This window comes from Adiantum capillus-veneris, chromosome 29 (genome assembly GCF_014529385.1).
Source record: "Adiantum capillus-veneris isolate H3 chromosome 29, ASM1452938v2, whole genome shotgun sequence".
Lineage (NCBI taxonomy): Eukaryota > Viridiplantae > Streptophyta > Polypodiopsida > Polypodiales > Pteridaceae > Adiantum > Adiantum capillus-veneris.
Genome location: NC_140959.1, coordinates 36,781,184 through 36,808,718, shown reverse-complemented (window position 1 = coordinate 36,808,718; position 27,535 = coordinate 36,781,184). Strand labels below are relative to the sequence as shown.

Sequence of the window (27,535 nt, the reverse complement as noted above, 5' to 3'; positions counted from 1 at the left end):
CCAAGCCATGAATCAAACATCTGTGTTTTAGTCTCTCAAGTGTAATTTTAGCTTTCAAGTCTTAATAACACAGACACAGCGAGCTGTTGGCTCCCGATTATACACCCTTGATCACATCAGAGACACCTCCTATCAAGGAGGTCAAGGACATAGAAGATTCCGACCTTGGATCGGATTTCTTGGCAAAACTTGGCGGCGAATTGGCATTAGCGTTGCCCATCAATGGGCCACAAATCTCGTCGACCTCCCCTCGTTATTCTCTTTGGGAGTTGACCATGCCGACATCTTAGGACAACGATGGCCAGCCGGAGGATGCTCTTATTGTTTTCAAGGAGTAAATGGAAGCACTTTCAATAATACTTTCTTGGAGCAGTTGTAGGCACAAACCTCTTAACTGACTCACCATACTACTTCTCGGACTCCTCATACTACTTCTCTGCCATCTTCTTCCGAAGCTTCTCCACGACGAACCAGACCCAAGTGCTGAGGTAGACAATTGTGAACTTCAACTTCAATTTTTAACGCTCCACAAAAGAAGAAATTGGATGTTAAATTGTCCGAGCCTTACACTGGTACCCGCGACAAGCGCGTGTTGGACGAATGGTTGCTCAAAATGTAGGTCTACTTGTCCAACATAGATTCAGTAGAGAGCAAAAAGGTTACACTTGGTAGTTCTTTGTTGAAAGACAAATCATTTCTTTGATCGCAACGACGGGTTGCACACCTTCTTGGTAAAAATTCCGGCGCGCTATTCGCAAGGCGTTTGAACGTGCTAATGTGGAATTCCATGCCCGGTCTTCTTTGCGCTGCCTGAGCCAAACTGGTTTGTATATCACAGAGTTAACACTGGAGATAGAGACTCTCAACCTCTTTGACAAACTACATAGTTTCATTGACGGGCTTGAGCCAACCTTGAAGGACGATGTTCACAAGTAAAACCCTACCACCTTGGATGCTACAATCGCCTATGTGGAATGTCTTGACGCTAATTGGCACCCTACAAGGATCTTTCTTCCCGGTGACCGATTTTCAAACAATGCTCACTTTTCACAACGCGATTGCAGAGGACGTTATAGCCAAAGTCCACAACAACAGTTTCAGTTCAAGCAACAAGCAACGGTGCCTTCTTCAACTTGATGTCCTACTCTCAATATCAACAATCTCAAAGCAGATCTTACCATGATAAAGGACATGATTTCCGTTAAGATTGGCGTTCCAATATGGAGCAAGGTTCTTCTTCAAATACTTCTTTGATTTAAAAGAAGGATGGATTATGTACAATTTGTGGTCGCGAAAGATGGTATGAGTGTCCCAAGAGACTAAATCCGTCTAATTTGAGAAGAATTTTCAAAATACAATTCGTGTCTCAGCGGATACGACAATCCTTATAAAGCATGCTCAGTGTGGTTCTCTGGTTTTGGAGCCTCTCTCAAAGCAAGGTTTGAGCCTTCTTGGAACTCTCATTGGTTGCTCCATTAATGTTCTAGGACAGCGGTTGCTCGAGGATAATTTTCATAGCACTGAGATAGTTCGACAACTTAGCTTGCCAACTTAGAAGACATGTCAATTGTATGAGGTGGAGGTAGTAGATGGATCATTTTTTAAACTTGTAATAAGATAGCTCAACAGTTGCAGTTCAGTATACCAAATCATGTAGATCAACTGGAGTTTGAGGTCTCATGCTTTTGTCTTACTACGATATGATTCTTGGTCAGCATTGGTTGTTCCAATATGGTAACTATTAGCTTTTGAAGACATACTATCAATCTGTTCAAAGATATACGTGAACCGATTTTACACAAGCTTAATCGTGTGGAACAAATGATTCAAGCCTCATGTGTACAAGTCAAACAACATGATGTAGATACAAAACTTATCATTGATGAGTTTTTGGATTCATTAACTTCTCCTGAATCAATTGCTGAAGACAAAGATGCTTTCAAGCAGGAAATTTTTCCAAGTGATACTTTGTTACCAGATATAGATATGGTTGCACATTCTGAGGTAGTAGACGATCATGCTTTCTTTGATGGACGATGATATGCCAATTGCAAGTCATGAAGTGACGGTTTCCGTAGATGATTCTGAAGAATTTTGGGATTCTTTAATGGATGATGATTGCAGTCTCAGTCAAAAATCCTCTCCGATGATTAGTAAAGTTGAAGTTACCCCCTCCGAAGAATGCCTTAAGAGGATTTCCTCTTTGCCAGGGTAAGGTTGGTCAAAATTCAAATATGGTTTTTAAATACCACGATAAAAAATAAAACTGTCCTCCAAATTCTAACAAAATGGCCAAAAAAGGCCCAAGATGGGCAAAGTGCTGGTGCAAACCCCTGTTAAGGTTTCATCTTTTGTTTGGTGGTGACTCCAATATCTCTCAAGAGCAGATTAGGGAGTGAGGGTTGCTTTGTGGGTGTGCGCGGCTTTATTTGATGTAGATGTACCTTTCCTTGCAGTACGAGCCATGTATGTGTCCAACAGGGAAGTTGGCATGAGGCAGGACCCTGGTTCCTAGGTTTCCTTGGGATCGGCATACGGTAGTTTTCACCTAGGTGTTACCGAGATGATGTGGCATGCTTATGCTTGGTAGACCTTTTGGCATTTTTACTAGAGCCCCCCTTTTATGGGGTAGTGGGGTATTTTGAGTGGGCCGGCAAATATTTGAGGTCCCTATGAAAGGACCAACTGCCCCTCACTTTGTAGCAGTGTTGTGTGTGCTTGCTTTAGAGATTGCCAGCATCTTGGGAATCGCACATCTTCTCTCCTCTAGCATTCTCTCTCTATAGCGTTTTTATATTGGCAGCAATTTCTTTCCTTGTGATCTCTCTACCTCTCTCAATGCTTGCTTTTTGGAGTGTTCCCCTTGCACGTTTGCAGACTGCTGGCTTTCCTAGGCCGTGCACCATTGCTATGGACGGCTATCTGCGGTTGGAGGCTTTTTTCGCGGAGATTTCGTCGGGGATTCGAGATATAGTGACTGCCCGTGATTGAGAGGAGGGTCTCGTGGTTGCAGACTTGATCTTATCCAATTCACCTATTCTGCTACAACTTTGAGTTTTGGCAAACCCTAAGTGCATTATTTTTATATTGCTGTGCGCTCCCTGTTGTGACAGTTCCCTTGTACGCTGGGGCTATCATCTCACAGGGAATGTACCACTCCCCTGGAGTCACCTCAATTATACCTGTCCTTGTATTCTTAACCCCTTATGAGACACACAGCCAATTCACTTGCACATCCTCCGGCAAGTTACAAAAAATCAATATCCAGCTGGGGATGGGCATGCTGTGTGGAACAAGGTGCTCCATTGCAAAGTCTGATGAAGTCTTCCCTATCTGTTGGATGAGAGTCTAAGCTGGAGGCCAGGGCAAAGGCCTGTAGGATACTCAAGGCAAACTGTTTCTCCCATCCTTTGATATTCATTATCTTTCATTTTGCGATGTCAGGTGGACAGAGAGCTATTTTTTGTTTGACCATGCTTGCCCCTTTATACTTCAATTCTGAAGAATGGTCTGAAAGGCTATAAAAGCCCGAATGGTGTTATTCATTCATATTCCTGCACACTCAAAGTTGGGAGGTGTGTTGAAGGCTGTGTCCAGCTTTCACATAACTGAGCATGCCACTTCTAATGTGCCTGGTGATTGATTCTGGTTATTTGATTGCTTGTTCATATTCAACTTCGGCAGGTAGTTCAACTTCAAAGCTCAAATACATCATGCCCATGGTTCTCTTCTTTACAGTGCAATGGTCTAAAGGCTTGAAGTAAGATGTCGATGACGAGGTGGCTGTCAGGGTCAGAAAGTCGCCAAGATTCTCAGCGTACGGTCGAAGACATTTCCATCAGCAACGACCAGTAGGGGCTTAGCTTCTCTAAACCATATATCTGTATTTTACAGTGAAAAGAAAGATTTGATCACTAAGAGATGTATTTGCATGCTTGTAGGTTTACTGATGCAGCTTTGGAGCTTCCTTTATTAGGCAGGAAACAAAAAGCAAGCTCTATTGGAGCCTCGTTGTATTTAACTCTTTTAGTGAGTTTTCCCATTTGCTATAAGGAGTCAGGTTGTAGCTGCTTGTTAATGTGATTATCCTTAGTTCAGGAGGATTGCAGATATTGAGGAAGCCTTTACCTTGAGAATGCTCATCATAATTTTGCAAACTGTTACCTGAGCTTGAGGGTGCTCATTTCCCGATTGATGCGGATGAACACTTTTGTATGTAAAATGCAGGTGCTGCGTGCTGTTGTGGTGATTGCTGCTCCCTGGATATTTGCTGCAATTACGCCGTTGTATCCTGCTATCCTTTGTAGCTGTAATGTCTTTCTTCTTGGTTGTACAGGTTTGTTGACCCTGCCAGAGAATGCACTGTGTTTTTTTTTTTTTTTTCATTTGGCTTTCTTAATTCTAAGTTCGCTAGAGTAAAAATGGTTTTCCCACTTTATGGTTCGAATGTGCTATCTGGACCTTTTGCTGAATTGGACGTCTATTTGACCACAAAATTTGTTCTGCATGTTTCTACGAAGGTCCCTTCTCCTTTTGTTTCTTAAAAAAGTGAAATATTCTCTCTCTCTCTCTCTCTCTCTCTCTCTCTCTCTCTCTCTCTCTCTCTCTCTCTCTCTCTCTCTCTCTCTCTCTCTAGCCAAGGCCTCAGTACCACGTGCTATTGTTCGAGCAGAGCTAGCTGCCCCCCCACTAGTGGTGGAGGCGCTCACCAGATCGGTCTCCTTCATACACCGCATGTGGGAACTTCCCAGAGACAGATATGCTCGCCTTGCACTCGAGTCCTCTCGACAGTTAGCCATGCAGGGAGATACAGCATGCTGGTATGGGGAGATGACATCATGGTTTCAGGCGCATGGGTTCAGCATAGACAGATTGCCTCCCTTCCAGTACTCACTGGATGCACCCTCTCTGACTCTTACACAGTCCGAGATCACCAGGCTCATCCGCCAGGACTTGACTCAGCTAGACACCAGGACATGGATACAGCCAGCACAGGAGCTGGGCACGAAGATGGCTTTCTACAGAGAGCATCTCCTCCAGCTTACGGTTGATGGCTTTGTGACGAGGCCAAGATACATGGACACCCACTTGTCTCATGGGATACGATGTGCTATCGGCCAGATACGTACATCTTCACACCAGCTGCGGATCGAGACTGGGAGATACAGCAGAGTACCAGCAGAGGCCAGGACATGCCCCCTGTGTGACATCGAGCCTGAGACAGAGTTGCACTACACATGCCACTGCCCCGTCTACTATGAGATACGAGGCCGCTTCCATTGCTTGTTCAGAGAGGGCTTTGGACCATTCTCCAGAGTCATGCAGTACGAGGATCAGAGATGCTTGGGCTTGTTTTTGCTCGAGCTACGCAGACACAGAGAGAGCCTGATGAGAGGAGAGGCTAGCCAGTCCCAGAGACAGATCACAGATTTCTTTAGAGCTGTCACTGGACACCCGAAGGAGTTACTACCACAGCAGAGCTTGTCGTCTCACACGAGAGGGACACTGATCGATCGAGCGACTGAGCATGGAAGATCTAGACGCCCACGACTGCGGAGGACTACACAGCATCGACGGAGGCTGCATCAGAGGATTCGGATCACTTTGGCTCGACATGCACGACGCCCGGTTAGACTATTGACCATGGAGGAGATTGATGAGATCCGCCAGCGACCGATGCTGGATCTCTTGTGATCTAGATATCCCAGCTAGCTGCTGTTCACACCTAGTAGTTTAGGATTCCATAGTATTTTATTGTGGCATTTGTCATTTCATTTTTGTCATTGTTGTCATCTTGTTACTTTGACTCTGACTTTGTATTAGATCCACCACATTGTAACTTTCTGGTCTCATAGGTCACTTTGGCCTTTTGAAGACGTTAATATAACATTTCATTTCATTTCTCTCTCTAGTGCGGCAGAAGAAGCGGGCCTTCTTAGCCCAGATGGAACATGATTTGTATCAGCTCTTTTTGAGTCGAGATTCAGGTGAGGCCTGGCGTCTCTTCCATGAGCACTCACCTCCTCCAGTGATTACTTCTTCGGAGATTTGGGGTCAGTATGCAGCATCATTATATACAGTACCTGGGCAACCACCATTACCAGACCCTCTAGAGCCATGTCCAGCCACTAGTACCTTCTTTACTACTGAGATGGTGAAGAACTCCATTAACAGGATGAGGACTAGGCGAGCATATGATCATGATGGTTTGGTGGCAGAGCACTTGATACATGCTAGAGATTTACTGTCAGAGGTTCTTGCACGGTTGTTTAACCGTGTCATGTGAGGGACTACCCGAGTCTTGGAGGTTATCTACAATTGTACCTCTCTTCAAGGCAGGGAACCCCACGGTGCCAGGGAACTACCGAACTATTATGATAGGGCACACATTGGCACGGCTGTATGCATCCATTCTTGAACAGCAACAACTGAGTAAATGGGCAGAAAGTGAGGGCATACGAGCAGCAGGACAGGATGGATTCAGGAGGGGTTTCTCCACTTTGGACCATATTCTTACACTCAGAGCCATTATTGAGGAGGGTCGGGCACATGGGAGATGGATGCATTGTTGCTTTGTGGACTTCCGCAAAGCATTTGACACAGTGCCGAGGGCGAGATTGATGCACAGGTTACTGCAATTGGGAGTACCCACAGAGATCATATGGGGGATCATGGCTTTATACGGCTCAGTGACTGGCCAGGTATGCACCCTTGAGGGGATTTCTAGCATTGTTCATTCCACTGTCGGAGTGAAACAGGGGTGTCCTTTGTCCCCTACACTTTTTGGTATGTATGTAGATGAGGTCTCTGACTACATTGACAGAGGGGGTGACAGAGGCGGTCAGCTAGCAGGGAAATGGATCCCTTTATTAATATATTCTGATGATATTGTGTTAATATCAGAGTCGCTAGAAGGCATGCAGAGACAGCTGGATGCATTGCACACTTTGCAGAGGATAGTGGATTGTCTGTGAACCTTGGTAAAACCAAGGTTATGGTGTTTAACACCACATCACAGTGGGTCAAGAGATCAGCACCTACACTCGTATATGGTCAGGACACTGTGGAGTACGCAGATGAATATACATATATGGGGGTGGTATTCACGGGACCGAGGTTTACTCTGAGGAGAGCAGCAGAGACTAGACTGTCTAGAGCCTATGCGGCCTTGGGAGGGCTAGAGAGGATGTGTTCGCAGGTTCAGTTTCAAGAACCACGAACAAAGCTATGGCTCTTTGATACTTTGGTTGCTTCAGCTATGCTTTATGGGGTCCAGGTTTGGGGACCATCTGTGAATCATGACAGTTGGAGGAACATGGAAAGACCCTTGGTATTTGTGATATCCCGGATGATTAGAGCCAAGGCCTCCGTACCACATGCGATTATTCGAGCGGAGGTAGCCGCCCCTCCTATAGAGATTGAGGCTCTTACCAGATTAGTGTCCTTTATGCACAGTCTATGGGATACACATAGAGGCAGATATACTAGATTGGCTCTTGAGTCCTCTAGACAGTTAGCGATACAGGGAGACGCGTCATGTTGGTATGCGCAGATGACCTCATGGTTTGAGAGGCATGGTCTCAACATGGATAGATTGCCTCCTTTTCAGTATTCCCTGGATGCACCCTCCCTGCCAGTCACTCGGACGGAGATCACTAGACTCATCCGTCAGGATCTTATACAGTTGGACACCAGGAGGACATGGGTAGAGCCAATGCAGGAGTTGGGCGCGAAGATGGCTTTCTACAAAGAGCATCTTCTCCAACTTTCGGGAGATGGGTTTGTGACTCGTCCGAGCTACATGGACACTCATTTGTCTCATGGTCTATGATGTGCTATTGGTCAGATTCGCACATCCTCACACCAGCTGGAGATTGAGACGGGTAGATTCAGAGGGATACCACCGGAGTCTAGGATATGCCAACTATGTGGTAAAGAGCCAGAGACAGAGCTACACTACATATACCACTGCACTGTGTATTATGAGATACGAGGGCACTTCCATTGCTTATTCAGGGAGGGTTTTGGACCCCTAGCTAGAGTCATGAGGTACCAGGATCAGAGATGCCTTGGCTTATATCTACTTGAGTTACAAGAGATAGTCTGTTGAGAAGACATGGAGTACGACAGTCACAGAGACAGATCACAGACTTCTTTGGATCGAGCGAGCCAGGAGACCAACCACCTGCACAGGGTGGTACCCGCATTCATACCAGAGGCACCCTCATTGACAGGGCGACTGAGCTAGGGAGATCGAGACGACCACGACCGAGACACAGGAGCACACTCCATCGGCGGAGACTCCAGCAGAGGATCAAAGGCATTCTAGCACGACACCCAGATTGTCATTGAGGGCCTATTCTACATTTTCACATTTCACACTTCATTTTCAGTTTTCATTTTTACTTTCAATACTTTTTGTACTTGTACTTCAGACATTGTATTAGACTCACCACTTTGTATATGATGGTCTCATAGGTCATTTTGGCCTTTTGAAGACATTAATATATCATTTCATTTCATTTCATTTCTCTCTCTCTCTCTCTCTCTCTCTCTCTCTTTCTCGTCAATGCCCCCCCCCCCCCCCCCCCCCCCCCCTAGCTTGTCACTATAGCTTTCAGTCTAGTTTTTCTTTCATCTTTTCAGTTCTACAGACAGTGTATCAGATACACCATTTTGTAACCGTGATGGTCTCATAGGTCATTTTGGCCTTTTGTAGACGTAAATATATCATTTCATTTCATTTCATTTCTCTCTCTCTCTCTCTCTCTCATCGGCTAGATCTTTAAGGTCTCTTGGGATAGCTTCCTACGACGTTAAAACTCTCTTCTTCTCCTTCTCTCGGGAATTACCACACCATCATGGTTGGTTACACTCTGGCTAGGCTATATGCATCAATTCTTGAGCATGAGTTGAGTGGATGGGCAGAGAGAGAGGGCATACGGGCAGCAGGATAGGCAGGGTTCAGGAGAGGTTTCTCCACTCTTGACCAGATTTTGACACTTAGAGCCATTATTGAGGAGGGTAGACACCATGGCAAGAGGATATATTGTAGCTTTGTGGATTTCCGCAAAGCCTTTGATACAGTGCCACGAGCCAGATTCATACGCAGATTGCAAGACATGGGGGTGCCCACAAAGCTGATTTGGGGGATCTTAGCTTTATACAGGACAGTGGTAGGACGGGTACACACTACTCAGGGCATGTCCGCCAGAGGGTGATGGAGGTGCTCAACTTGCAGGGACATGGATTCCGTTGCTATTATATGCTGATGATATTGTGCTGATCTCAGATTCTCCAGAGGGGATGTAGTGTCATTTGGATGCATTGCATGTATTTGCACGACACAATGGATTGTCTGTGAACCTTGGTAAGACCAAGGTAATGGTGTTTAACACCACGGCACAATGGGTAAGGAGGTCCGCCCCCACTTTTACATATGGTCGAGATATTGTGGAGTATGCCGATACATAACTTATCTTGGGGCGGTTTTCAGTGGTCCAGTATTTTCTCTGAGGCGTGCAACAGATACGTGATTGACCAGAGCCTATGCAGCATTGGGGAGACTTGAGAGGATATGTTCGCAGGTTCAGTTCCAAGAACCTCGGACAAAGCTTTGGCTCTTTGACACTTGGCCATGCTGTACGGAGTGGAGATATGGGGCCCCTCATTTGATCATCATAGCAGAGATGGCAGTACTGATGGATGGAGATGTATGGACATGCCCTTGGTGTCTATGATTTCTTGGATGATTAGGGCCAAGGCCTCAGTACCACATGACATTGTTAGGGCAGAGCTGTGCATAGCACCTGGGCTCTCCCTAGAGACAGATATGCGTGATTAGCACTACAGTCTTTGCGACAGTTGGCATTAGATCATGTTGGTATGCAGAGATGGCATCTTGGTTTTAGCTACATGGCTTTAGTATGGATCGGCTACCCCCATTTCAGTACCCTCTGGATGCATCCTCCATCTCCCTCACTAGGGCAGAGATTACCAGGCTCATTAGACAGGACTTGATTCCGTTGGATACGAAGAAGACATGGATACGGCCTACACATGAGTTAGGTACGAAGATGACTTTCTATAGAGAGCACCTTCTCCAGCTCACGGAGGACGGTTTTGTGATCAGACCAGGATACATGGATACTCATCTATCCCATGGGATACAATGTGCTATTCGCACATCCTCACATCAGCTAGAGATCGAGACAGGCAGATTTAGAGGAGTACCCACTTGAGTCCAGGATTTGTCAGGTGTGCCAGATAGAGCCAGAGACAGAGCTACATTACATATGTCACTACCTAGTATACTATGAGATACGAGGCCGCTTTCACTGTCTATTCAAAGAGGGTTTTGGGCCACTTTCTAGAGTCATGAGATACCAAGATTAGAGATGCCTCGGATTGTACTTACCGGAGATTCGCAAACACAAAGAGGACCTCTTGAAGAGGGGCACAATGAGAGAGATCCAATGAGACGGGAAGATTACAGATTTCTTTCAGCCACAGACAGAGGAGTTTGAGCAGCCCCCATGGCATAACATCTTCAGAGGCACTAGAGGCATACTGCTTGATCGGGCGATAGAGTTGGGGCGGTCTCGTTGCTCACGGATGAGGGGGCCCTCTCGACATCGACGCAGATTGCGACATAGGATCCATACCATACTGGCGCGACATAGGAGCCGTCCCGACAGAGTGCCTACCTTGGAGGACATTGAATCTCTATAGCCTTTTGGATACTGATGTATATGTATATGATGCCTCTACTATCAGAGAGCTCCATTGTATCAGCTCACCCTTTGTATTCCCTTTGTATCAGCTTTCACCCCAACCCTACCCACTATTTTCTTTTCAGTTCTTTGTACTTTTTGTACCCAGACCTGGTATTAAATTCACCACATGTAACCTTTTGGTCTCATAGGTCATTTTGGCCTTTTGAAGACGTTAATATTACATTTCATTTCATTTTCATTTCTCTCTCTCTCTCTCTCTCTCTCTCTCTCTCTCTCTCTCTCTCTCTCTCTCTCTCTCTCTCTCTCTCTCTCTCTCTCTCTCTCTCTCTCTCTCTCTCTCTCTCTCTCTCTCTCTCTCTCTCTCTGCGTGGTGACGAAGTGAAGGCGGCCCTCTGCTCTGCACCTACAATCCCGCCTCAGCAGGCTTCAGTCAGCTCCACAGCACGCAGGCTTCAGCGAGCAGGGGGTCGTCCTCTTTCTCTCGCGAGAAAGCTTCAGCCTCAGCACCACAACGCGAGCAGGCTTCAGCCTCAGCAAATCAGCGTGCAGATGGACCTGTGGCGGGTCTAGGGGATTCACGCGAGAGAGGTGGAGCAAGCAGGAGCTCGCGCGAAGGGCAGGCAGCAGAAGAAGTCCTACGCGTAGTATGTCCTAGCAACCCTACGCGTAGCAAGTCCCAGCATACGCGCGCCCTTCACCTACGCGTAGGAAGTCCCAGCCTTAGAGAAAATTTTAAGCCTTAAGGTAAAAAGCCTTAAGATAAAATATTTTAAGTTTGTACTACTCTCCCTAGTACCCTACCCCACATTTGGGGCTCGGGTTCAATGGATCCGCCTACCGAAGGGGAAGGGCCGGGTGTAGATAGCTACACCACCCCAAAAAAAACAACAGCTACATTTAAGCGGAGAAATAGAGATACTGTACTATCACCAAGATCATTACGAGTGGGAAAAACGTCCAAGATACATGATGAACTAATGATGGAGAAGGTCCAGATGATGACATCAAGAAGGAAATGCACGCGAGCGCTGAGAGCTACAGGAACTCCATATATGGAGACATGATGAGAAAACTAAGGAGAGAGATCCGGGGGATACAGAATGAGGAGATTCAGATCTTGAAAACGGAAGTACGAAACCTAATCAAGGCCGAAGTAAATGTAACAGAATGCGTTATGTAAAAGAAACTCGATGAGGCAGTAGCAAGTTTTGAAGCATGGAGAACAAATATGGAAAAGCACATGGGGGAAAAAGATGCAATAATTGAGGAGCTAAAAGGAGAACTTGCGGCTTGCAAATCTGCAACTAAGGAGAAGGGAGACGACCAACCTTCGGTGCTGAAGGAGCTCGAGGACATGAAAGATCAAATGAAAGCTCTACGGGAAGGAGATGAACAGAAATCGAAAACGGCATCTTCATGGGCAGAACGTCTTTTTAAGACACAAGAAAAGGTTGATGAAGCACAGAAATGGATTGAGGATGCGAAGAAAGGGAAGGCCCAGATGCTCGAGACCACACCTACTGCTACCATTATTAATATGACCATTGAGGAAGAGCAGAAAAGGAAGAATCGGGCTCTGCATGTGCGGGTCACAGGAGTCAAAGACAGAGAGAATGTAGATGAAGAAGTGAAGGAACTGCTACAACGCATGGGCATCATAGAGCCTACTCACACAAGTGCATGGAGAGTGGGCAAGAAAGGAATCGATGAGAAGGGAAACGTAAAGGATCGGGCACTTATTCTCGCCTTCCCGAATATAGAAATAAGGAAAGAATTTCTAAAGAAGAGGCCAACTCTTAAGAAAACTGGTATTTTCTTAGGAGATGACCTTACATTGGCACAAGTGGCACACATGCAAGAGTTGATGCCAGAGATCAGGGCAGCAAGAGAAAAGGGGAAAATCGCCTTTTATAGAGGAGGGAAAGTAGTGGTTCTGGAAAAGCGCTCAGCATGACGGTGCGAGACCTATGGGGCGACGCTCCAGATAGCGGTGTGGAATTGTAATGGGTCATATAGGCTAGATGTAGGTGCCTTTGAAGACAGCTTTAGGGACAGAGACATAGTTTTCTACTCAGAGACACACCAGATACCGGGACAGCGTATGCCACATGTGAAGGGTTATTTATGGGAAACAGCTGGTCGACCAGACAAGAGATCTCTACAGGGTAGCCAGGGGTCAGGAGTAGCAGTCTTATTTAGAGAGGAGCTGAAACCACTACTACAGATTATCAGGAAAGATGAGCAAGCAAGGTATATGTGGGTGAGAATGAGATCTGAGACAGGTAGATTTCTATATATCGCTATATGCTACTTCCCTCCAAGTACCTCAGTCTACTCCTCACCTAAAGGACAGTCCCCTTTCTCCATATTGAATAATGACATATGGGAGTTCTCTAGAGATGGAGACATAGTTCTCTTAGCAGACTTTAATGCCAGAACGGCCAACTCTCAAGCAGTATTCTATGATACTTCTGAGGAAATGCTCAGAGAAGTGGATTTATCACAAAGGGGGCTTACTAGAAACTCACAGGATAAAGAACACACTGAATATGGGAGACATCTCATGGAGATGGCAACCATACATGGTTTGGCCATACTTAATGGTCTAGAGAATTTCCCGTTTTCTGGGGGATTCACATGCTTCCCACACAGGCATGGGGCCAGTACAGTGGATTATGTCATGACTTCACCAAGCTTTATTTCTAGTATCAAGGACTTTAAGGTGGGACCCAGACCGGTTGGGATTGCAGTGGATCATGCTCTCTTGACCTTATCAATCTCCTTCCAATACAATGCCTCTCAAGTACAAAGGAAGAAGACACACACAAGATATACTTTCACGCCAGAAACTGATTCAGTCTATGTGGAAAATATCTATAATAGGATGCGGGCAGCCGAGCCAGTATATACTGTAGAGGAGATTACTTCTCAGTTAACAGAGGTACTTCATGGAGCAGCACAAGAGGCATACCCACATACTCAACCTGATCAGAAGAGAGGAGCTGGGAACATGCCTCAAAACAGTTGGTATGACGAGGAATGCAAAGAGACGAGAATCCAGGTCCAGAAAGAGCTTACACTTGGGATCATCACATATAAGCAGTCTCGGATTGCTCTTCGGCGTATAGTATGTCGCAAGAAAAGGACATTTTTAGCCAAACTAGAGAAGGATTTATATCAGCTCTTCTTGAGTCAGGACTCACATGAGGCATGGCGCTTGTTTCAAGAGCATTCACCGCCTCCGACGATTACTTCTCCTGAGATTTGGGGTCAATATGTAACATCATTATATATGGTATCTGGACAGACTCCATTACCAGATCCGCTAGAGCCATGCCCTGCTGCTAGTACTTTCTTTACTATGGAAATGGTGGAAAAAGCCATTGATAAGATGAAGACAAGAAGAGCATATGATCATGAAGGTTTAGTAGCAGAACATCTGATCCATGCCAGGGATCTACTTTCAGAAGTCCTTGCTCGGCTGTTTAATCGGGTCATGTGTGAAGGATTACCTGAATCTTGGAAATTATCTACTATCGTACCTATTTTCAAGTTAGGGGATCCAATGATACCCGGGAACTACCGCACCATTATGGTAGGTCACACTTTGACCCGACTGTACGCGTCCATTCTTGAACAAAAATTGAGTAGATGGGCGGAGAATGAGGGCATAAGAGCAACAGGACAAGCTGGATTCAGAAGGGGTTATTCCACTTTAGATCATATTCTTACGCTCAAAGCCATTATTTAGGAAGGAAGAGCAAACGGGAGAAGGATGTATTGTTGCTTTGTGGATTTTCGGAAAGCTTTTGATACAGTACCAAGGGCCAGATTGATGCGCAGGATGCAAGAGTTAGGGGTCCCCAAAGAGATTATTTGGGGGATCATGGCCTTATACGGGTCAGTAACTGGTTATGTACGTACTCCAGAAGGGGATTCCGACATTGTTCATTCCACCGTTGGAGTAAAGCAGGGATGCCCACTGTCCCCTACTTTATTTGGTATGTACATTGATGAGGTATCAGATTACATTGATAGAGAGGGTGACAGAGGGGCTCAACTTGCAGGGTCATGGATCCCTTTGTTGTTGTATGCAGATGATATTGTATTGATAGCAGAATCACCGGATGGAATGCAGAGGCAGCTAGATGCATTATATAAATTCGCAGAGGACAGTGGCCTGTCGGTAAACTTGGGTAAAACCAAAGTTATGGTGTTTAACACCACACTGCAGTGGGTCAGGAGATCAGCACCTACATTTGCATTTGGCCAGGATACAGTAGAGTACACAGATCCAGACACATACCTTGGGGTGGTATTTGCAGGAGCGAAGTTTACTCTTAAGAAAGCAGCGGATGCTAGATTATCCAGAGCCTCTGCGGCCTTGGGAGGGTTGGAGAGGATGTGTTGACAAGTGCAGTTTCAGGAACCACGAACAAAACTTTGGCTCTTTGATACTGTGGTGGCTTCGGCTATGCTTTATGGGGTCCAGATTTGGGGACCATCTGTGGATCAGGATAATTGGAAGTCAATGGAGAGACCTTTGGTATCTATGATTTCCCGAATGATTAGAGCCAAGGCCTCCGTACCACACGCGATTACCCGAGCGGAACTAGCGGCCCCTCCGATAGAAATTGAAGCTCTTACCTGATCAGTGTCCTTTATAGATGGTTTGTGGGATACAAATAATTGCCGATATACTAGACTGGCCCTCGAATCCTCTCAACAATTAGCAATGAAAGGGGATACATCATGCTGGTATGCGCAACTGTCCTCGTGGTTTCGGAGACATGGGTTCAGTATGGAAAAATTACCCCCCTTCCAATACTCTCTTGAGGCCCCATCACTGGCAATTACACGAACGGAGATTAATAAAATCATGTGACAGGATCTTATACAGTTGGATACTAAGAGGACATGGGTAGACCCTACACAAGAATTGGGCACGAAGATGGTCGACTACAAAGAAAACTTCCTACAACTATCTGAAGATGGATTTGTGATTCGCCTGAGTTACATGGATATCCACCTGTCTCATGGTTTGAGATGTGCTATTGGTCAGATTCGTACATCCTCACACCAGTTAGAAATTGAATTTGGCAGATTTAGGGGAATCCCAACTGAGAGCAGAATTTGCAAGTTATGCGGAATGGAGCCGGAGACAGAATTACACTATATATGCCACTGCACAGTATACTATGAGATATGGGGGCGTTTTCATTGCCTCTTTAAAGAAGGCTTTGGACCTCTAGATAGAATCATGCAATACCAAGATCAAAGATGCTTAGGCTTGTACCTACTGGAACTACATCGGCACAGGGATAATCTAATGAGAAGACAAAGAGCACTACAGCCTCAGAGGCCGATCACAGATTTCTTCGGATCGAGAGAAGCAGGAGTGGAAGGAGAAGCAAGATGCCAACAGCCAGCACAAAGGAATACCCACAGTCATACGAAAGGCACGCTAATTGACAGAGCGTTTGAGCTTAGGAAATCGAGACGACCACGGCCAAGATGCAGAAGCACACTTCACCGGAGGAGACTACAACAAAGGATTAGAAACATTCTAGCCAGACACCTAGAATGCTCCTAAGAAGTTTATTTAATACTTTGTATTTAGTTTTTCACATTTATTTTCACATTTATTTCCACACTTTCACACTTTTCACACTTAGTACTTTAGTACTAAGGTACCCAGACATTGTAACAGATTCACCACTTTTGTATCAGTTTGGTCTCATAGGTCATTCTGGCCTTTTGAAGACGTTAATATAACATTTCATTTCATCTCTCTCTCTCTCTCTCTCTCTCTCTCTCTCTCTCTCTCTCTCTCTGCTACTGCTGACCTGCGCCACCAAATTGCTGCTACCTGCGCGCCAACTGCTGCTGCTGACCTGCGCCACGTGTTTACTGTTTCCTGTGCGCCAATTGTTTGTTGCTGCTTGCTGCTGACGCGCGCCAACTGCTGGCTGCTGCCTACGCGCCACCTGGGCTGCACCTTGCTGTTCAGCTGGACTGCGCCCTCCCCCCCTGTTGTGACAGTGCGCCGGCACCCCCAACCCCCCACCACACGGGATTACTATCATCTGAACTGCACCCCACGCGCCCCCCCCCCCCCCCCCCCCCCCCCCCCCCCCCACAAAACCCGCAGGTGCATTACAATGCAAACATTGTCAGATTTTCAGATTTCCTGCAGGGAAAGCTCAGAATCTCAGGATTTAAATAATTTGCAGCATTCACAGGAAATTGCAGAAAATTGCAAGAAATTGCAGAAAATATAAAGAATGTATGATTGATATGGGGAACACTTATGTATGCATCATGCGGGACAGGGATGTATGTGTGATGTGGACATAGGGGGTTTGACTTGGCAGAAGTGCAGATTGTACTGTTGATTTTTGATGGACGTAATGACTACTTCGCCGGTATGTAAGCCCCATCCGAAGGCAACTTTTGTGCTCACAAACAAGTGGATTACACAAATGGAGAGGGAGATGAAAGACTGGAAAGCCGATATGGAGGGATGGTGGAAGGAGAAGGCCAACCTTCTTCAAATGTTTCTCAACGAAGGCGCGCAGTGGAAGAAAGAGAAAGAGGACCTGCACGCAGAGCTACAAGCAATTAAGGCGGACTCCAAAGCACTTAAAGAAGAGGTCTCAGCTCTCAAGCGAGAACTTGCCGATAGAGCGAGCAATGGACTAGAGGAGGGGGAATTCCAGCCATCGGTAGTAGAGGAAATCAAGGTCATCAAAGAGCAAGTATGGATGATCCAGAGTTACCGGGGAACGGCATTTTAGGACCTTGGAACGCCGGAACGGCGTTCCGGCCGACTGGAAGTTTCTGGAACGCGTCGGAACGGAACGGCGTTCCGGCTGAAAGCTGTCACCGGAACGGGCCGGAACGGCCCCAACGGCCCCAATGACAGTTTTTGAAATTAAAAAAAATGACTGTTGGGCAGCCAACGGCCATTTTCAGCAGTGAAAAAAGTATATAATGCCCCCCTCCTCCCCCATTCTTCACACACTCATCAAGCCTCAAGGCCCATTCTCCCTTGCTTGAGCCTTGCTCTCAACTCTCAAGCCAAGCTCATTCTCCCTAGCTTGCTCTCAACTCTCAAGCCATAGTGTGGCGCCGCGGCATGCCTCAAGGTTCAAGCTCTCAACCTCTCTCTCTCTTGGGCTAACTTCTAAGTTCTAACCCTCAACTTTCAAGGCTCAAGGCTCAAGCTCTCTTTCAAGCTCTCACGGAATCAAGCGGCAAGCCTCTCTCTCTCAAGCCCTCTCTCTCTCTCAAAGTTCAAGATCAAGCTCTCTCTTTCACGGATAATCCATCATCCATGGCCTCTTCTTCTCGTTCAACCCCCTCTGTTCATGCGGGCAACACTCAAAAGGCGAAGGAATGGTCGTGGTGGGATGAAGTGACCTCGGAGGGCACCTTGTCGGCGGCGGGAGGTTCTCGTGCATGGGGATGCAAGCTATGCTCTTACACGCATAAAAAAAATACATATTCAAACACATAACGCTAAAAAAAATAATATTTGGGTGTTTTTTTAGCCTGCCGTTCCGCGCCGTTCCCGTTCCGGGCCCATTCCCGTTCCCCCGTTCTGCAGGGAGGCCCGTCGCCGTTCCCGTTCCGCGTTCCGGGTAACTCTAGGATGATCAAAGAGGAGAAGAAACAAAAGATGGTAAAGACGTCTTCGTGGATGGATGCGATCACGAAGACACAAAAGAAGGCGGATGAGGCCGAGAAGTGGATAGAAGTCGCTAAGAAAGGCAAGGGGAAAGAAACCACATCTATCCCCACTCCTACAGTCATCAACATGACTCTAGAGGAAGAACAACGCAGGAAAACTAGAGCTTTGCATATAAGAGTAACCGGTTTAAAAGACCGAGATGATGTGGAAGGGGAAGTTGAAGAACTTCTTTGCATGATGGGTAGTGAGGCTACTCATACAAAGGCATGGAGGGTGGGGAAGAAGACACAAGGCAATGGGGAGACTTCAAAAGGGAGAGCTCTAATCATCTGTTTCCCATCCATGGAGGCAAAGAAGGACTTCTTGAAGAAGCGTCCTACACTAAAGAAAACGGGCATATTCCTTGGAGATGACCTCACTCTCACACAGCTTGCGCATATGAGAGAGGTAATGCCAGAGATTCAAGCGGCAAGGGAGAAGGGAAAGACGACCTTCTACAGAGATGGCCGGGTTGTGATTGTAGAGCGGCGCTCCACATGACGGTGCGAGACCCGTGGGACCACCCTCAAAGTTGCCACGTGGAATTGTAATGGATCTATGCGACTTGATGTGGGTGCCTTTGAGGATAGTTTCAGGGGAAGAGACATTGTCTTCTACTCTGAGACACATCAGGCCCATGGGCAGTCTATGCCTCACATCAGTGGATACATATGGGAGACTGCCTATAGACAGGAGATACGATCAGAGCGCAGAGGGCGGGGATCAGGAGGAGTGGCAGTGTTATTCAGGGAGGAGTTGCAGCCATTGATACATATAGCCCGCAGAGATGAGCAAGCTAGGTACATGTGGGTGAGGCTGAGAGCAGAGACAGACAGATATCTTTACATTGTTATTTGCTACTTTCCCTCGAGCACGTCAGTATATGCACCACCCAGAGGACAGTCCCCTTTCTCTATTTTGGATGATGATATATGGGAGTTCTCTAGAGATGGTGACATCATCATTCTAGGGGATTTCAATGCTAGGACTGCCCATCATCAGACAATATTTTATGATACTTCAGAGGAGATGCTGAGAGAGCTGGATGCTGCAGAGACGGGCCTATCCAGAGTATCACAAGATAGAGAACACACTGAGTATGGAAGACACTTCATAGACATGGGGACTGCACATGGATTGGCCATCTTGAATGGCCTAGAGAGATTTCCCGCCTCAGGGGGTTTTACATGCTTTCCACACAGACATGGAGCCAGCACAGTGGACTATGTCATGGCACAGCCGAGCCTCATCTCTAGTATCCAGGATCTCACGATTGGACCCAGACCTGTTGGTGTGGCAGTGGATCATGCTCTTGTGTCAATGACCATCTCCTTTCAGTTTAGTGTAGCACACAGGCTACGGACAACAGCCCCTACTCGCTACACCTTCACGCAGGAGACAGACTCTGTATACATAGATGGGATCTACAGACGCCTATGCACAGAGGAGCCAGGGCGACCTCTGGAGGAGCTTACTACTATATTGACACAGACACTACATGATGCAACAACAGAGGCATACCCACATACCCAGCCTGAGCAGAGACGCCGTTCGGGGAGCATGCCCCAGAACAGTTGGTATGATGAGGAATGTCGGGACACTAGAGCTAGACTTCAGAGGGAGGTGCTTTTGGGGGACATCACTCACAGACAGTCACAGACTGACTTCCGGCGCCTAGTGCGGCAGAAGAAGAGGGAATTTTTGGCTCGGCTAGAGCAGGATCTATATCAGCTGTTCTTGAGTCAGGATTCACGTGAGGCATGGCAGCTCTTTCAGGAGCACTCTCCCCCCCCCGCCATCACTTCTACAGAGGACTAGGGCCAGTATGCATCATCTCTGTACACAGTTCCTGAGCAGCCCCCCCTTCCCGACCCCCCCGATCCATGCCCACACACATGTGCTTTTTTCACCGCAGAGATGGTGAGGAAAGCCATTGACAGGATGAGGACTGGGAGAGCTTATGATCATGATGGTTTAGTGGCTGAGCATTTCACACATGCCAGAGATCTACTAGCAGAGCTTCTAGCAGTGATGTTTAACTGTGCCATGTGTGAGGGCTTGCCTGATACTTGGAGCCTATCTACTATTGTACCTATTTTCAAGTCGGGAGACCCTATGGAACCTGGGAATTATCGCACTATCATGATTGGACACACATTGGCACGGTTGTACGCATCCATTCTTGAGCAGCAGCTGAGTAGATGGGCAGAGAGGGAGGGGATACGCGCAGCCGGGCAGGCAGGGTTCAGGAGGGGTTTTTCTACTCTTGACCATATCTTGACACTCAGAGCCATCATTGAGGAGGGTAGATCGCGTGGGAAACGGATCTATTGTAGCTTTGTGGATTTCCGCAAAGCTTTTGACACAGTGCCTAGAGCTAGATTGATGCACAGATTACAGCAAATGGGAGTACCCACAGAGCTCATATGGGGGGTCATGGCATTATACAGGTCAGTAGTGGGGCAGGTACGCACCTCAGAGGGTCTATCCACCCCGATTCACTCCACTATTGGGGTGAAGCAGGGCTGTCCGCTCTCTCCTACTCTATTTCGTATGTATGTGGATGAGGTTTCTGACTACATTGAGAGAGATGGTGATAGAGGTGCACAGATGGCAGGAACATGGATTCCATTATTGTTATATGCTGATGATATTGTGTTGATCTCCGACTCTCCGGAGGGGATGCAACGTCACTTGGATGCTTTGAATAGGTTTGCTCAAGAAAGTGGTTTGTCCGTCAACCTTGGTAAAACCAAGGTCATGGTATTTAATACCACCCCACAGTGGATCAGGAGGTCAGCACCAGCATTCACATACGGCCAGGCGACTGTGGAGTATACAGATGCGTACACTTACCTCGGAGTGGTTTTTAGTGGGCCAACATTTTCATTGAGGAGGGCAGCAGAGACTAGACTGACCAGAGCCCATGCAGCATTGGGTAGATTGGAAAGGATGTGTTCACAGGTTCAGTTTCAGGAGCCTAGGACGAAGCTCTGGCTCTTTGACACTCTGGTGGCTTTTGCATTACTTTACGGAGCTGAGATCTGGGGACCTTCATTAGATCATCACGGGAGGACAGGCCACAGTGATGGATGAGGGGACATGGAGAAGCCTCTAGTCTCTATGATCTCGCGGCTCATTAGAGCCAAGGCCTCAGTACCACGTGCTATTGTTCGAGCAGAGCTAGCTGCCCCCCCACTAGTGGTGGAGGCGCTCACCAGATCTGTCTCCTTCATACACCGCATGTGGAAACTTCCCAGAGACAGATATGCTCGCCTTGCACTTGAGTCCTCTCGACAGTTAGCCATGCAGGGAGATACAGCATGTTGGTATGGGGAGATGACATCATGGTTTCAGGCGCATGGGTTCAGCATAGACAGATTGCCTCCCTTCCAGTACTCACTGGATGCACCCTCTCTGACTCTTACACAGTCCGAGATCACCAGGCTCATCCGCCAGGACTTGACTCAGCTAGACACCAGGAGGACATGGATACAGCCAGCACAGGAGCTGGACATGAAGATGGCTTTCTACAGAGAGCATCTCCTCCAGCTTACGGTTGATGGCTTTGTGACGAGGCCGAGATACATGGACACCCACTTGTCTCATGGGATACGATGTGCTATCGGCCAGATACGTACATCTTCACACCAGCTACTGCGGATCGAGACTGGGAGATACAGCAGAGTACCAACAGAGGCCAGGACATGCCCCCTGTGTGACATCGAGCCTGAGACAGAGTTGCACTACACATGCCACTGCCCCGTCTACTATGAGATACGAGGCCGCTTCCATTGCTTGTTCAGAGAGGGCTTTGGACCATTCTCCAGAGTCATGCAGTACGAGGATCAAAGATGCTTGGGCTTGTTTTTGCTCGAGCTACGCAGACACAGAGAGAGCCTGATGAGAGGAGAGGCTAGCCAGTCCCAGAGACAGATCACAGATTTCTTTAGAGCTGTCACTGGACACCCGGAGGAATTACTACCACAGCAGAGCTTGTCGTCTCACACGAGAGGCACACTGATCGACCGAGCGACTGAGCTTGGAAGATCCAGACGCCCACGACTGCGGAGGACTACACATCATCGACGGAGGCTGCATCAGAGGATTCGGATCACTTTGGCTCGACATGCACGACGCCTGATCAGACTACTGACCATGGAGGAGATTGATGAGATCCGCCAACGACCGATGCTGGATCTCTTGTGATCTAGATATCCCAGCTAGCTGCTGTTCACACCTAGTAGTTTAGGATTCCATAGTATTTTATTGTGGCATTTGTCATTTCATTTTTGTCTTTTTTGTCATCTTGTTACTTTGACTCTGACTTTGTATCAGATCCACCACATTGTAACTTTCTGGTCTCATAGGTCACTTTGGCCTTATGAAGACGTTAATATAACATTTCATTTCATTTCATTTCTCTCTCTGTGTGTCACTACCCGACATACTATGAGATACGCGGCCGCTTCCACTGCCTGTTCAGAGAAGGGTTCGGCCGTTTTTCTAGAGTCATGAATCAGAGGTGTCTCGGATTGTTCCTACTAGAGCGCAAACTTAGGGAGAGCTTGCTGAGAACATCAGAGGAAAGACAGTCTCAGAGACGAATCACAGATTTCTTTACACCAGCCAGAGGAGAGCCAACGGAGCAGTCATTACAACAAATCTCAGAGCCTACTCATACTAGAGGTACACTGCTTGATCGAGCCACGGAACTTGGCAGATCTAGACGTCCACGACCGGGGGGGGGGGTCTCCCACTACCGACGAAGGCTGCAACAGAAGATACAGATCACTCTAGCTCGACATGCAAGACGCCCAACTTGAGTACTGACCATGGAGGAGCTCGATGAGATCCGACAGTGACCGATGAGAAATTTCATATGAACCCACAAACCCCCCCCCCCCCCCCCCCCATTTCCTTTCTCCTTAGCGTCTTAGTGTTAGTGTTAGTTCTTTGTAACTTTGTAATTTCCGTACTCAGACATGGTATCAGATTCACCAATTGTAACTTTTTGGTCTCATAGGTCATTTTGGCCTTTTGAAGACGTTAATATAACATTTCATTTCATCTCTCTCTCTCTCTCTCTCTCTCTCTCTCTCTCTCTCTCTCTCTCTCTCTGAGACCGAGCATTGGAGCTAGGGAGATCTAGACGACCCCGATGGAGAAGAGGACCTACACAATTTCGAAGGAGGCTACAACAAAGGATTCGAGCCATACTTTTTCGTCCTCCAGAGTGCAAATGAAGATGGATCTCTACTTCCCTCCCATATTGTCTACACATTGTACTGCTTAGTTCACACATTTCACCTTTCACACCTATCAGCTTAGTATAGGATTCCGCAGTATTTCTATTTTGTTATCCTAGTTTAATTTATTTTGTTAATCTGACTTTGTATGAGATACACCGCATTGTAACTTTCTGGTCTCATAGGTCACTTTGGCCTTTTGAAGATGTTAATATAACATTTCATTTCATTTGATTTCTCTCTCTCTCTCTCTCTCTCTCTCTCTCTCTCTTTGGTATGTATGTTAATGAGGTGTCTGATTACATTGACAGAGAGGGTGATAGGGGTGCCCAGTTGGCAGGGACGTGGATCCCATTGTTGCTATATGCTGATGATATTGTGCTGATATCTGACTCACCAGAAGGTATGCAACGACATTTGGATGCACTACGCAGTTTTGCAGAGGATAGTGGACTGTGTGTAAACCTAGGTAAAACCAAGGTTATGGTGTTTAACACCACACCGCAATGGGTCAAGAGATCAGTACCTACTTTCAAATATGGTCAGGAGATTGTGGAGTATACAGATGCATACACTTACCTGGGGGTATTCTTTATTGGCCTGAGATTTTCTTTGAGAAGAGCAGCAGAGACTAGACTAACTAGAGCTAGTGCGGCTCTAGGAGGAATGGAGAGGATGTGTTCGCAGGTTCAGTTCCAGGAACCTAGGACAAAGTTATGGCTCTTTGATACTTTGGTTGCCTCTACTATGTTATATGGGGTGCAGGTTTGGGGACCTTCTATAGGCCAGGATGGTTGGAGGCGTATGGAGAAGCCCTTGGTATCTATGATCTCTCGGTTGATTAGAGCCAAGGCTTCCGTACCGCATGATATCATTCGAGCGGAATTAGTTGCTCTCCCTATGAGATTGAGGCGCTTACCAGATCAGTCTCCTTTGTACACAGTCTGTGGGATACTACCAGAGACAGATATGCCAGGGTGGCTCTAGAGTCCTCCAGACAATTAGCTCTTAATGGGGATACATCATGCTGGTATGCACAGATGGCATCATGGTTTCAGACACATGGTTTCACCATGGACAAGTTGCCTCCTTTTCAATACTCTCTACAGGCACCCTTGAGGTCTTTGACGCGGGTAGAGATTAATAGACTCATTCGTCAGGATCTGATTCAGCTGGACACGAGGAGGACATGGATAGAGCCAATACAGGAGTTGGGTACAAAGATGGCTTTCTATAGAGAGCATCTTCTCCACCTCACAAGGGATGGGTTTGTGATTCGACCTAGCTATATGGGCACGCATCTTTCTCATGGTTTGCGTTGTGCCATTGGTCAGATACGCACGTCCTTACATCAGCTCGAGATTGAGACTGGCAGATTCAGAGGGACACCAACAGATAGCAGGATATGCCGCTTATGCCATCTAGAGCCAAAGACAGAAGTACATTACATATGTCATTGCACAGTGTACTATGAGATACGAGGCCGTTTTCATTGTCTATTCAGAGAAGGTTTTTGGCCTCTATCTAGGGTCATGAGTTATGAGGATCAAAGATGTCTTGGGCTATATCTACTTGAGTTACACAGGCATAGAGAAACTTTACTCAGGAGAGCTGAAGAGAGACAACCCCAGAGACAGATCACAGATTTCTTTAGACTAGATATTGTACACCCAGAAGAACAGACAGAGGAGCAGCCAAGAGTGGAGAGGTCTACCCGCACTACTGGCATTCTCATAGACCGAGCATTGGAGCTAGGGAGATCTAGACGACCCCGATGGAGAAGAGGAGCTACACAGTTTCGAAGGAGGCTACAGCAAAGGATTCGAGCCATACTCTTTCGTCGTCCAGAGTGCAGATGAAGATGGATCTCTACTCCCCTCCCATATTGTCTTCACATTGTACTGCTTAGTTTAGGATCCCGCAGTATTTATATTTTGTTATCCTAGTTTAACTTATTTTGTTAATCTGACTTTGTATCAGATACACCTCATTGTAACTTTCTGGTCTCATAGGTCACTTCTCTCTCTCTCTCTCTCTCTCTCTCTCTCTCTCTCTCTCTCTCTCTCTCTCTCTCTCTCTCTCTCTCTCTCTCAGATACATTTCTTGAAAGGGATGGCGTGGGGGGACTAGACTAATGGGGCAAGGAAGGGCCCACTAATACCAAAGTTTGCATGGCCACTTGTTCTATTTATACTTCCCATTTAGAATGACACACGACATGTAACAAGTAAAGTTTTTAAACAACTTTCTATAGTTTCTTACTCCATAATAAGTAAAGGTTGTGTCAGCTTACAGCTTTTTTATTCTTGGTATTAGGCTTGGTGCAGAAACATCTCTCAAAGCAAGTCAAGAAAGAAAGAAGACAGGTGCTTGTTAGTTTCTCAAACATTTTTACCGTGTAATGTTATTGCAAAAGAGTGTGTTCTGTAGTAATATATACGATTGGCATATTATGTTGATGAACTTCTAGGATGACAAGTTTATGCTCCTATTGTAGGGATTTCTTAAGTTTGCGGAGCATTTGAAGCCTCTTATTCATGTCCCGTTTATTGGTTTGTCATACGGTAAGTGATTGCTTATCAAATTAAGGAGTTTTCTATGTTTGGCTGCTTGCAGTGTGGTAAACAAGAAGTTTTGTAGGTTGGCAGCTTTGCAGTGTGTTTTAACAGATGTAAAGCATGTTGTGGATGCCCAATATTTTTGTTTCTTTGCGAAGATAACCCCCAGATAAGCTCTCTGGTTTTTTAAAATACCTCTGCTGATGTCACAAGAGCCAAGTTGCCCCATGACAAGGGATCTTCGGTTAGTTGGTTCCTATTTGAGAATCCTTAGAAGTTAGGTTAAGAATTGTTGGTAAGTAGGCAAATGCATGGGAGAGATGAGAGGGATTAAGAGTTTTGAAAACCAAGGTCGTGAGTGCCACAATGCATTTGCAGTTGTTTTATTGAAAGACTTTGCAAGTTTATTTGTAACCAAGATGAGGATCATGTAGAAATTAATATCACGTGGGCAAATGTATTCAAGGTAAGTTTAGTTTGCTTTCTGGTTGGAGTCAGCTTCACAAAGAGTTGCTTGAGAGTTTTTCCATACCAACACTCCATAGAATCTGGAACTTTGAGCTCTAATGGACTTTGTGTGGACATCTCTTAAAGCATGTCTAAGTTCCCCTTACTATTGCCTGCCATTCTGAAACTATGTTGCAAATGTTAACTCTTGTTAACATTGGCTATCCATGTGGCCACTGAGTAGCCCATTTGTTTTCATTTGACGATGTCTAAGCGCACATTGTCCACTAGTAAACTACATTATTGTTACTTGTCCCTTGATTCCTAAGCCACCCAAAATTCCCTGAAACTTCAAATTTTTCCATTTCTGTTTCCCCGTTTCTTGTAACTATGACTGAACAACGGTTTGACTCTTTGTTCTAGCATCTGTGCTAATTTACATGCTTTCTTGAAATTAACGATTTAGCTTGGACAAGGTAACCTATCTTCAAGGATCTTAAGCTTGTCCTAAGTTGTTTCTGTCAAGAGGACAGTGCTGTGCTACATGTGATCTCATTAGTGCTTTCTTCTTTGAGGTCAGTTAATGAATGAGAGCATTGGCTGTAAGGCACAGTTGTTGCCTTCAGAGTTTTTGGGTGCATTTGCTGCATTTATCTTTTTTTAAAAACTTCGTTTTGGCGGTTGGTTATAAGACTGGTAGTTGTTTGTTACTAATATAAAGTAGGAGCTGCAAGGCATAGTTGTTACCTTTGCAGTGGTTGGGTGCATTTTCCTTTTTCTTGTTTCTTTTTTCTTTTTAGAGGTTTGGTTATA

General features: G+C 46.3%; 1 protein-coding gene and 1 pseudogene across 4 annotated transcripts in view; both read left to right on the top strand.

Annotated features, from left to right (window-relative positions):
• LOC147419047 (protein FIP1-like) overlaps nucleotides 1-27,535 on the top strand; it is a 161,059-nt gene that overhangs the window by 61,366 nt on the left and 72,158 nt on the right. For 3 of the 4 annotated variants that reach the window (XR_015187096.1, XM_086505493.1, XM_086505491.1), the window contains exons 3-7: nucleotides 3,739-3,851; nucleotides 3,942-4,029; nucleotides 4,228-4,336; nucleotides 26,034-26,083; nucleotides 26,215-26,281. Coding sequence is in view for 3 of the 4 variants with exons in the window: in XM_086505493.1 (XP_086361619.1) it covers nucleotides 3,766-3,851; nucleotides 3,942-4,029; nucleotides 4,228-4,336; nucleotides 26,034-26,083; nucleotides 26,215-26,281 (400 nt within the window). In the remaining variant the exon portion in view is untranslated. Of the gene's footprint in view, nucleotides 1-3,684; nucleotides 3,852-3,941; nucleotides 4,030-4,227; nucleotides 4,337-26,033; nucleotides 26,084-26,214; nucleotides 26,282-27,535 lie in introns of all 4 variants that reach the window. The other variant, XM_086505492.1, reaches the window with a different exon arrangement.
• Nucleotides 19,081-21,645, top strand: LOC147419050 (uncharacterized; annotated as a pseudogene).